This window comes from Pteropus alecto, unplaced genomic scaffold (genome assembly GCF_000325575.1).
Source record: "Pteropus alecto unplaced genomic scaffold, ASM32557v1 scaffold75, whole genome shotgun sequence".
In the NCBI taxonomy this organism is placed as follows: domain Eukaryota; kingdom Metazoa; phylum Chordata; class Mammalia; order Chiroptera; family Pteropodidae; genus Pteropus; species Pteropus alecto.
Genome location: NW_006440638.1, coordinates 29,145,193 through 29,157,502, shown reverse-complemented (window position 1 = coordinate 29,157,502; position 12,310 = coordinate 29,145,193). Strand labels below are relative to the sequence as shown.

The following is a 12,310-nucleotide window of genomic DNA, read 5'->3' as shown; positions in this document are numbered from 1 at the left end:
AGAAAGTAAGCCTGTGAAGATCAGTGTAATAGAATTATGCATCCTGTGGAAGAGAGAAAATTTCTTACCTGTAATTGTGTTCTCTTAAGATACACAGTTGTAGGTTGCTCACCACTCTGTGGCTCTCCTGCCCTGACATAAGACAGATCGAATTTTGATAAACATCAATTTCTGAGTCAGACCCTCCCCCAAATAGGAAGAGCAAAGGTGATTATAATTTTACACCTTTAGAGAACAAGTATTACAGGTAAGTAAATATTCTCTTCACCAAAGAGCAAGTCTAGTAGATTTATCCTCCTAGAAACTTAGGAAATAATGTGAAAAAAATTTCACCAAGAAAAATTTTACATCATGTAAATGGCATTGTAGTCTGCCAAATGAAAGCAAAAATAAAGTTGAAAACATGAGGTAAGAGCAAATAGGTATATAAAAAAGAGATCTCAATGGTCAAGTGGATCACATCAACATTGTAGGACATGACCAGGTCAAAACGAGACCAAGAATAAATTGCTTTATACAGAATACTCATGTAAAGATAAACTGTCAGAACCATATCTCCTTACGACTTAGAAGATTGTAGAGATAATCTTGTCCAAAGCACTCACTGTATAGATGAGAAAAATTAGGCCCAGAAGAAAATGGGTAAAAAATCATTTGTTGCAGTTTAGTACAAGTTTTTCTTTTCAGAGCAGATAACAGGATTCAGATAACTGAGGTTACTGTGCTTTTCTACTAGATAAATTAATTTCTTTATTTCCTTGTCAAGCAGATACAATACACCCATAAAAGAATTTACATTCTGGATCTGATGACTACAAAAAGGGAAAATAAAACCAGGACACGGGCATTCTGAGGAGTAAGATGCTGCTATGATTAGATATAAGGTCAAACACAGCAAACATGACCTAACCCATTCCTCCCTCCTGGCCCTACTGTTATGTCCACATGGTATTTTAGGGCCCATAAAAAAGTAATATGAACATCTGTTTGTATCTAACAAGTTCTAATCATCCCTATAGATAATAAATTAATTTCAGACACCCCACCTCTGAGTTCTAGCTACAGTTAACTAAGATCAAAAGAATATTTCTTCTCTCTCTGAAACTCTGTATGAAAGAGTTGTTTAGGAAGCTCAGAAATGAGTGAGAAATGTTTTAAAGCAGGGGTCTCCAAACCCTGGGCCATGGACTGGTATCAGTCCCTGGCTTGTTAGAAACTGGGCCACACAGCAGGAGATGAGCAGTGGGAGAGCAAGCGAAGCTTCATCTTTATTTGTAGCTGCTCCTTATCACTAGCATCACTGCCTCATCTCCACCTCAAGTCATCGGGCATTAGAGTCTCATAGAAGCACCGGTCCCTGATGCCAAAAATGTTGGAGACTACTGCTTTAAAGGATAAAGAGTAAGGAAGTAATTTGGGTTCTGGAGTCCAAAGATCTAGGTTGAAACCTGGCTGTGTCTTTTATTACCTACCTAACTCCGGGCAAGTTACTGAACGCTTCTGAGCCAAAGCTTCTGATCTGTAAATTGTGGCCAATAATCCCAACTTCACACTTTGTTATTATTATGTGCTAAGAGTACATCAAATAAATTTTACGCATAAATAACAATCACATTCATTTTCTATATGTAGATTTGGTTATTATCTCCATTTCACAGATATCCAAACGGAAACTTTGAGAGTTTATATAACTTTGCCTTCACAGATTTAGTATGGCTAGAGCTAGAATCTTAACAAAGGAAGTAAGATATGGAAGACAATGCCCTGAACCACTAAAATACACTGTCTTCTATAGCAGGGATTCCCAGTCCCTGGACTGCGGAAGGTACCAGTCAGTGGCCTGTTAGAAACTGGGCCACACAGCAGGAGATGAGCAGTGGGAGAGCAAGCGAAGCTTCATCTTTATTTGTAGCTGCTCCTTATCACTAGCATCACTGCCTCATCTCCACCTCAAGTCATCGGGCATTAGAGTCTCATAGAAGCACCGGTCCCTGATGCCAAAAATGTTGGAGACTACTGCTTTAAAGGATAAAGAGTAAGGAAGTAATTTGGGTTCTGGAGTCCAAAGATCTAGGTTGAAACTTGGCTGTGTCTTTTATTACCTACCTAACTCCGGGCAAGTTACTGAACGCTTCTGAGCCAAAGCTTCTGATCTGTAAATTGTGGCCAATAATCCCAACTTCACAGGGTTGTCATGTAAGACAATAGGCTAAGTAAGACAATATATGTGAAGACAGATTATAGCACAGAACTGGGTACACATGTTCAGTGAGGACTTGTTTAGTTGAATTTCAATGCTATGTATAGAGACAGAGAGATTAATAATCCTCCAATGTATACAATGAAATAGCAATGCAAAGCACAGTGTTTCATTTTCAATCAGGCTGATTTTCTAAGAAGTCTGAGAGACTAAATGACCCATAAGGTAAGTTTAGAGAAGATTTAGAGAGAACAAGGTAAGTTTAGAGAAGATTTAGAGAGAACAAGGAAGGACACCACTGAAAGACTTGTTAGCCACTTATAAATGCTTCCTTTCTAAAATAAGGATTGAAGCAAGGCTCAATGAAAGATATACATACCATAACATGCTTTTTAAGAACTATGATTCAATTTACTTTAGAAACTCCAGGGGCATCATAAAATGTTCTGCCAAATACTCTACAAATCTGGGTGCAAATATACATATGCAACTTTACACCAAGTTTAACTTATAAGGCTTTTACCTCCTTTAATTAGATATGAAACAGTAGGCCTATTAAGAATATATACTGTTTTAACTAATCCTGCGGAAGATGGTTTTTCTCGTCAGTTTAATTATGGAAATCTTCTCAGGTCCTAAACTAAATACTTTCTAAGCAATCTACAAATAACTCTTCTCCATCCTCATCCAGGATAAAGCTGAGTTCAATTTCTAAATAAAAGACCCATTTTCATTAGTGTTGCCCCATAAAAAGCTACATTCTGGTTTTATAGTATAATCTTGATATGTGAACAGCAAATCTTAAAGCTGTGATTTAAACATAAACAATTCAGATCTAAACTTAAACAAGATCCAATTTAAGTAAGGTAATTTTACTATGATAATTCAGCATACATAGCCTGAACTTTTCCTGAAGACTGGTATGATACATATAGATGAAAGTGCCTAAGTGGAGCTCATATAAAACAAGACTAAGGACGGTCAGACGCATTTGGAGAATATAGTATGGACGAGTTAAATGGAACTTCTATCTGTTGCCAGTTGAGATACAAAGATGAACTATATAGATACAAGTTCTAAACCATAACCATGTAAAAAAAAGCTCTAAGAAATGGATATTCTATCAGATTTGAAGTCAAATTCATAGACATTTTGGTTTTTACAGGACTCTGCTAGTTGGAAAAGCAAGATGGGAACAGAAGACCATAGCCCAGCACCAGAATGATCAAGGCATCATTTCAAGAGGCTAGTCCATACTATTTACAATTTGGACTTCACTATTAATCTGTACTAAATAACTGTCTACCCTTTGTGAAGAACTGAAATAGGAGATTCTACTACCTTGCTTGATAAGATGCTTCAACAGTTAACACCTTTAGAAGTCTAGTAGTATATCCAGTCAAAAACAGAAAAAAGAAAGTTTCTTTCATATATATATTGAGCCATCTCTTAACTTGCTCCTCCAAACTAAAGACCATATCTATACTTTCTCTAATTGTTCAATACTACTCTGAAAATGCAGTTAAGATTTTGATCTGTTACTATTAATAAGGGACTGAGCAAAATGTCATAGAAAGGTTAGTTTCCCATGTCATACCAGAGTTATTACAACTAATTATCACAGAATAAGGGTAATCATAAAGCTTGATAATTGGCAAACATTTGTTTTTCCTTCTCAGATAATCACTAAGATCCAAGATAAGTGGCTTGGTGTAAGAAAGTATCCCTAGAGACCGAACGCTCCTTTATTACCTAGGTAAATTTCTAGTTTATTTTTTTCTTAAGAAAGTTTTCATTGTTATTTCTGACAACTGAAAGTTATTTATGTTACTGCATTATCTACAAACTCTTTTGGCAAATACCTTGTGGTCAAATTTCTCTTTAGGAGTTCTACTTGGGAATTTCCCCCAAGTAAACCAATAAGTGACTTAAATATTTAGGTAAGATGTGTGATTAGGGAAGACTTTTTTTAGTGTATGTGGCTCATTCAGTGATAGGGTCCTTCCTCTGTGCGCAGATCCCTGTTGCCCTCCCCTCCATATCCCACACCACTCTGGCTCATCTTTCATGCCCCCCTCCCCCAAGAAGTACTTTCTGCTCTTTGGGGAAAGAGAAAAGCTTTAAGTTTGGAGGAGTCAGGGAAGACCTGCCTGGAGTTGGAGACTTCATCACATCAAATAATCTACATGCAGCATCCTCATGTACGTGATGCCAGTGGAGGAGGGCAATGGCAGACACTGAGGAAGGCAGCCTGAATCCAGATCTGAGGATAAGAGAAAAGGGTGTTCCAGGGAACAGACTCTACCTCAAAGGAAGACCAAATGAAAGGGTGTCCTATACTTCTAGAAACACAAAAATGACATTACAGTCTGAGGGAGTGATCTATTCCAGAGAGACACCTTTGGAAAATATTTGGGGCTTCTGGGAATTAAGAAAGAGCATTCCAAAAAACAAACAACCATCAAACACTACTGCCACTAGATCCAAAAACAGTATGTAACTAGAGAGGAGAGAGAAAGAGAGAGAGAGAGAGAAAATGAATTTTATAGTAGGTTCCATATTCACTAGGGAATAAACAGTCCAACTTGTCATTTGATCAAGGAACAGAAATTATGTCAATTTTAATAGGACATTCCTCTACTTGCATTCAAATGATAACAGTGATTGAATTAATTTAAAACATAATTCGATCATTTTTTACTTAAGCAACAGTGCTCTAGAGTATTCGGGGCCCAATCTCACTCAATAGTCACGAATGGACATGTTAACCAATACTACAAGAGTACACACAAAACATCCCTCCCTACCCAGGCATCAAATGCCATGTGCTCTCAACTTAGTAACCTCAAAGGCTCAGAAAAGACAACAGTGAATACTCATAAACAGAGCACCAAAAATGCAGTATACGCCCCACCTTAGTCCCACTGACATTCGATGCATCAGTATTCACGGCTGAACAACTACCTCATGATAAATTCACAAGGGCAGAGAGTGGCTATCTAGAGAACATTAGATATGTCATGATTACAGACATCCTAGGTTAAAAATAAACATAGACATACCTTTTTACAGGAGCTGAAAGTGCCATCAGGCAGAAGGGGCCTTCGACGCCTCTCGGGGATAAAGGGTGAGCCAAAGCGAATGTAGTGTTTGGGGGTGGTGCAAATTAACGGGGAATGGATAAGACCGGGTAACATGTTCAGGGTCGTTGCCAGTACAGTTGGGTCCGTGGTGATACGTAAAGGGCACTCAACAGGGCATTCTTGCTTCTCTGCTTTGTCATTCAACCATTCTGTAACTAGATACTAAGGTAAAAAAGAGATCATTAGTTGATGCTACAGATGTAAAAGCCAGAGGCAGCAGTGCAGCTCATAAAGACAAATCTCATCTAGAAACTAGGAAATAGGGACGGTAGCTGTAGAAAGCATGAATTGGGCATTCGGAATGCAAGATGTCTTCCTTCACCCTCCCTGTGATCACCAAGGAAGGAATAATTCCAGATATTAGCAATTTAGCTCTGCTTAAAAATTATGGGAACAAAAACATGGTAGTAGGATGGTTTCAGCCTCTGCACCAAAGTATTTTATCTGAAAATTTCAATTTAATAACACTTTCTGGGGAATCACAGGTCCTCTCACTTTCCTAAGACATAGCCCTTACCAGACTAGATTTATGAAGATGTATTCATGACTTACCTTTTTGGTTTTGGGGTATTTAGATGCAGCACGGTTGATGTGGGATCCAGCAACTGATACCACTATTGGGTCAGACCCTGTTAATTGCCTGTTTTCTCCTGAACTGTCTATACTTCCGGCTTCAGTAGGAGTTACTGAGCTATTATTTCCTCCCTCTTCCAAGGCAGCTTGTGACAACTCTGCCTGCTGTGCAATGGCCTGCTTCTGACGCTTTAGTCTTTGGGCTGAACTGGTCCGGTACCGAGAAATTCGACTCTTCGGTCGGGGCCTAGAAGGCTTTGCTGGAGGTGGTTTGGGAACTGGTTTTTCTGCAGCAATATCCTATAACAATAGCAGAGTAAAATACTTATCAGACATTTCTTGTCAGCAAACATTCTATCCAGTTTTCTATTCACTTTAAGCATTCTGAATATTTACTGGTGAAAAGAGTGAACATTTACAAACACTAATTTCAAATGTAATCCTTACAAAAATTTATACATTTAAATTAGCTAAAGAGGCTGTAGGTAGATATCTCAGTTAGCTATTTCTTTTTCTCATAAGTCATTTATAAAACAGGTCAAAAGTCAGCTGATGGAAGACACCTAATTTTAGGCTTCTTAGCAAAGAAGATAATACTCCTTTTGTTTCTTTCCCAGATACTAAGGTTTTAGCTTAAGGCTTAGAATTCACAGCTAGGGTAGGGAAGGGAAAGGTGAGTTTATCCTGAGAATACCATGAAAGGTGCATAACTGTGCTAGATAGAAGGGCCAAGAGAAACCAAATGATTTTTATGAACTCACCACCAAAGTTTATCTGGCAGAAATAGTATGAAGTTCCATTCTAGTCTAAGTGTCTAGTCATTCTCTCTCTCTGAATCCCACATATCAGTTGATGAAAACGGCCTTATTACAACACGAGGCAAAGCTGAAAATGCTGACTTTAACCATTCCAAAAGACAGGTGACTTATTAGCAAAAGCAAGGCTGTCGAAGGCCTGGAGTCTTTTCATCTCTTACCCCAGCTTGGGAAGACCTCCGGGTGTTCACTCCAACACTCTGTGGGGTGCTTGGGATGGCCACGTTTGAGGAGTTACTAACTTCAGATTCAGGGGCTTCAGTTTTTGTTTCTTCCCCTACAGGCGTCTCTGAGGCGTTGGTAGTAACCTCTATGTCAGAGTTGCATTGTTCCAAGGGCTGATCCCGCCGCTTCTTTCTTTTCTCTAAGTTTTCAAAAGTATGTATGATGGCTTCAACCTTCCTATCTTCCCGGGTCTAGAAAGAAATAGCATTAGCATAGAAAGAAGCCTTAGCCAGGAGAAGGGGACAGCTTTTTAGAAATATTATTAATGAAAATTTATAGACATTTATAAAAACTACCAGTAAGACAACACATTTAACTTGAGGAAAAAAAAGGTATAAACTAAAAAATAAAATGTTTAAGTGTTAGAGTTGTAAAGGAAGGCTAGGTCAAACCTGAACTTTTCAAAGAAGGCCAGCTATTCTGAAACTTTAATATAAAGAAAAAATAGCCATCAAAACCAATATTCCTCTGTTATTTTCAGAGTTCCAAAATAATCAAGTAGATTTTCTTAAACTCAGGGACAGAAAAAACATACATGGATTAAGCAAAAAGGTAGACTTTTTGAATCCATGTGACTGACAGGGATTTTTAAATGTGAAAATTCACACAAACTTCAAAAATTCCCGAGTCAGAGCAAGTAGCCCCAACAGAGACATTTTGTTTCGACCAGGCAGTGTGTTTTGGAAATGATATTGTTAGTAAGAAGCTCCTTAAGACCATCATCAGATAATAGCCATTAAACAACTACTATATGTGTCTGTGAAAAAAAAAAAGGAAATCTACAGAAAAAGCCCAAATTATAACCCATAGGCAATAGTACAGTATGTTGTCAAAGAAATGAGATAATATAAACTCAGAATAGAAGGGCCATACATACTACAGGTGACAGGAGTCAGTAGGAACAAAAAGCTGTTAGAAGGTACCTACCCTCCTGCTATGAGCTGGGTTCTCCTGGTCATCTGTGACATCATCTTTCTCTTCTTCTGTTTTTTCTTCTGGATTGTCTATTTCCTTGAAGATAGATGCAATATTCAGCTGTACTCTTAAGCTCTTGAAAAAATGGCCACCCCCCCGCCTCCGCCGTAGCTTGAAACTCTGTAGGAACAATTTCTAGCACTTTATAGTGTTACTCATGTGAAGCCACACAGTAAACACAGATGGTAAGCCCCATTCTCTGGACTGAGACCTGGAAAGTAGCTGAAAGGATGTTCCTGACATTCAAAAATATAAGATAGAGTGAATAAACATGCATCCACCTTGATATGAAGGGCATTAAGTGTTACTATAGATTCCCTATATGAAATAATATGTGGCAACCTGGAATCCTCTTCATTTGGAGAGAATCAGTAACACAGCGATAGCCTCTGGCCAGGGGAGATTACCTCTTGGTCACTGGATACAGTCACTTTATCAGGAACTTGTTCTGGCTGAGGGTTGGTATCCTCTTCCAGAACGTCATTCTGCTGTTCCATCTCTAGCTCTTTCCGCCGTGCTTTTCTCCGTCTTGTCTCTGCTCCAATGATGGGCAGGCTTGGGGGAGGTGGGAGTGGCAGTTCTGCAGCATTGGGATTCCTTTTCTGTATAGGGCAGTTCCGGTTCCCCTTGTGACATGCACAGTCCACTTTGTAATTACTGCTCCAAAGAAACAACCAAAAGTGTCAGTCACAGTACCCTCAAATACCAGTTACATTATTTATTCTCTTGAAATATTAGTATAATAATTTCCTCCAGTGTTATCTTTAAATAAGTTAAACAGAGACATTAGAAAATTCTACGAATACTTTCAGTATTCTGTTTTTCTCTATATAACCCCAATTCTTCCCCTATATATGGTCAGTGGAAAGGAAAGTCTGAACTAAATTACATTCTCCCAACTTCTTTATGCTATTTGGTGGGCAGTGAATCAGTGACAGTCTGAGGTGGCCATACTCCTCTTCTAACTATCTTCAAAACAGCCTTTTACCGACCAATTTCCTACTTGTTATTCATATCTTTTCTTCCTGTACATGTGCCAAACATTCAATTTACCACATAACCTTTTCTGCCTACAAAGACCAAGGGAAAAAAGCATTGATTTTATAAAACCCATCACACACTCATCTTTGACCAGCTAGCTATCTGTTCTTCTGCACTGTCACATATAACTAGATTGCATGCTTTGAGTAAGTATGGCCCCTGGCACAAGTGCTGTGTGCATAACAACAGATGCTGCTGCAATTTCTAGAAGTGTCTTTACATATCCTTTTCGCTATTCTTGCTATAGAGGCCTAAGCTAAAATACCCTTGGTTAGGAGCCTGGTGAGCAGTATCACACTATGTACCTAAGTCTCTAAAAAAAAAAAAAGAGACAGATCTGGCACAAAAGTAGACTTAATAACTTAATATGTAAGACAAGGCTATTCATGTTAGGAAAGGTTTTAGAGGTCTTACCAGTTACTGTACTCATAATCAAATGCTATGGTGACCTCAGCATCCTTGGTAATGGCAGACACAGCATAGATACACAGGTGAATCATTCCATCTGCAATCATGTGTCTCACCTGTGTGAACAAGGCTTATGTTTGATAATTTATCATAAAGACCAGGAACTCTCCAAAAGAATAAAACTTTTTATCCAAATTAGTTTCTCTCCACTTAGAGTTAGTCTGTTATGTAATTCCATCATTTTATTTGAAACTATTATATAGTAATTGTTAGAAAATGTATGCTATTTCTTCAATAAGTAAAACTTGAGATATTAGAAATCAGGGTAAAATCAGTGCTCTACATCATAAAGCTGTTTTGAGAGAATTTAAATTCTGTAGACTACAAGAAAAGTTCTGTGGATTTTCTTGCCACATTTGATATGGGTGCATGGATTACGCACTGAGGTAATCAATTCTAGAAATGTCAAGAATCTCTCTTACAAGACTATTACCTAAAAATTAAAAAAAAAACCTGCAACCACACAGCTTAGTTTGGGGCCTAATGACATATTTTTCTATTATATGGTAACTTCTTTAATATAACTTCTTACCCAGTCTTAATATGACTTCTTATCCAGTCTCATGCTTTCTTTAGCAAACGCTAACTTGCTTTTTCCCACTTCTGTCCCTCTAAAGAAAATCCATTCCTTGCTCCCATTCTTTCAGAATATAAGCACTATTACTTTTGTTTTTTGTCTCTTACAATGAAAGATCATAACCATTACCTACAGACCTTAATCTGGGAGTTTTCGCACTGCTTCTTCAATAGACTTGTTCTTTGGTGGTTCCATTCAAAGAGAAGTTGCTACAGAAATCTTACCTCTGCATTTGGTGTACATGATCTTCTGATGAACCGAGCATCATTACCGAAAGTACGTGCATCCACACACATCTCTACACCATTGAATTTTGAGTAGAAGAGCACAAAGGGGTATGGTCTAGGGATATAATTAAAATTCCTGTAATTCTCAACACAAATAAAAAGGCTACCCCATGACTTCAAATATGAAGCATATGCTGACAGCAGCAGCAGCAGTCCTTTGCAATGCCTAAACTTGGAAAACATCACATGCTTGTCTGCTTTTGATTAAAGAATAAGCACAAAGCAAGGAATGCTTGGCTTGGAAAAAAGTCATCACCACTTTATGCATTAAACAATTTGCAGATTTATTTGCACTTCTCTAGAAATAGCAGATAGGCGTTGAGTTTATTTGAGCTGTAATCTTTTCCCCTATCAACCAGGATGATTTTTATAGTCATACTGCTCAGCCAGGCCCACTTTAGCCCTCACCACTCAATGAATGACATTCTTACTTTTTGAAGAAATGCCCATTGACCTCGAATTGCTGTCGTAACATGACTTTCCCTCGATACTCTATTATAAGAGTGTCCAAAGCCAAATCTCTTGCAGCCCTCAGGATCTTCCGGTGCTTTTGAACACGAGTGACTCTTCCCAGCTGGAGCTGAATAAAACCAAGTATTAACATTAGACAATAGCAACAGCAGCTTAGTAGACACAAAAAAATACTAATTCAGGAAAAGATATCAATATTTTTAGATTTTATTAGTATATGTTACTTAGCTCAATGAGCAGAAAAACTTGGTATTTCTAGGAAACAGACACCATCTAGTGATCTTGTCACTGTCCCACCAAAGGCAAGAAAAGATTAAAGATATATATGCTTAAGATGTTAGTGGTTATATGTCTAATGTAAGAATGAGAAAAAAAAGGTTAGCTTTCTATTAATAAGTCCTATTGAGGCAGTAAAAAATTTTCCACCCTAATTTATCTACTTTTAATGAATAAAGATAGTTTAAAAATATATATCTGGATAGTTTCCAGTTACTTTAACCTATTTTTAGTTAAAGATGCTCAATAATTAGCTAATTTTTTATTCTAAGGTCTTGTATATTGAAAGAAATGATAACTCTCATATATGCCCTCTTTCTGGGTTGCTAAAATCTCAACTACTTACTAAGAGTCATTAACTCTTTGATTCTTACCTGCATTTGGGAACCAATGACTGTATTATTACAGGCCAATTCAGTCTTATTGATAGTGTCTAAAATAGCAGGTTTGCCCACGAATTCCTTGCTAGAATGTAGATGTTGTTCAAGGGCGTTCTGTACATCTGCACTGTACTGATTAGTGAAAGCTTCTTCATACTGATCAGTCCACAGTCTTATCCGATTTTCCCATCCCTCAGTTGTATTCTCATCTAAATTCTGTGCTTCAGAAGGCGAATTCTGTAGAGAACAAAGGTCAGCTAGGTTAGTAGAGTTGATGAAGAAAAATGAGAGGGGGAAACAGGCTGAGTCTGAGAAAATTTGTTTTTGCTTGGCAGTTGGTGTGGCATAAAAGAATAATGGCCTTGGAGTCAGGGGATCTGGCCTCTATCACAGTTTCATTACCAATGAGCAGGGAGGCCTTGAACAACTTCTTCGAAGAGCTTAGTTTCCTCATTTATAAAGTGAGAATTTAATCTGGATCATAGTTCCATCCCATTGCTGTGATTTTATGACTATTTTTAAGTCAAAAAAATCAATTTTGTTCTTATTAGAATGATATCAAGTTCACAAGAAAATTTTTATAAAAATGAACAAGAAACCCCTCAACATAATCACACGGCTTAAATGTCAACAGTTCTCAAACATCTGCATTAGTATGCCAGCCCAAACTGGTATTATTTTATTTCTCTTCAGGAGAATGTTTTTGTTTTTGTGTGGCTTATTATTTTCATCATATGATTAATACAGGTTAATTCTAAATATACATGTGACCCAAATACACAATAACCCATAATCTCACCTCCTATATAGACAGTTATAATTCTGGAGAGTATCTAACACCCTATTTTCGACAGTTTAAATATCTACACTCTGAAGAGG

The 12,310-nt window shown here is 37.7% G+C and overlaps 1 protein-coding gene across 15 annotated transcripts in view; it reads right to left on the bottom strand.

Moving 5' to 3' along the window:
- Positions 1-12,310, bottom strand: part of SETD5 (SET domain containing 5) — a 72,623-nt gene that overhangs the window by 18,819 nt on the left and 41,494 nt on the right. For all 15 annotated transcript variants that reach the window (XM_025050783.1, XM_025050789.1, XM_015593704.2 and 12 more), the window contains 9 exons: positions 11,426-11,668; positions 10,736-10,884; positions 10,242-10,359; positions 9,387-9,496; positions 8,339-8,588; positions 7,884-7,967; positions 6,893-7,147; positions 5,896-6,216; positions 5,263-5,505 (listed from right to left, as the gene is read on the bottom strand). In XM_025050783.1, coding sequence (XP_024906551.1) covers positions 5,263-5,505; positions 5,896-6,216; positions 6,893-7,147; positions 7,884-7,967; positions 8,339-8,588; positions 9,387-9,496; positions 10,242-10,359; positions 10,736-10,884; positions 11,426-11,668 — 1,773 coding nt within the window. The remainder of the gene's footprint in view (positions 1-5,262; positions 5,506-5,895; positions 6,217-6,892; positions 7,148-7,883; positions 7,968-8,338; positions 8,589-9,386; positions 9,497-10,241; positions 10,360-10,735; positions 10,885-11,425; positions 11,669-12,310) is intronic.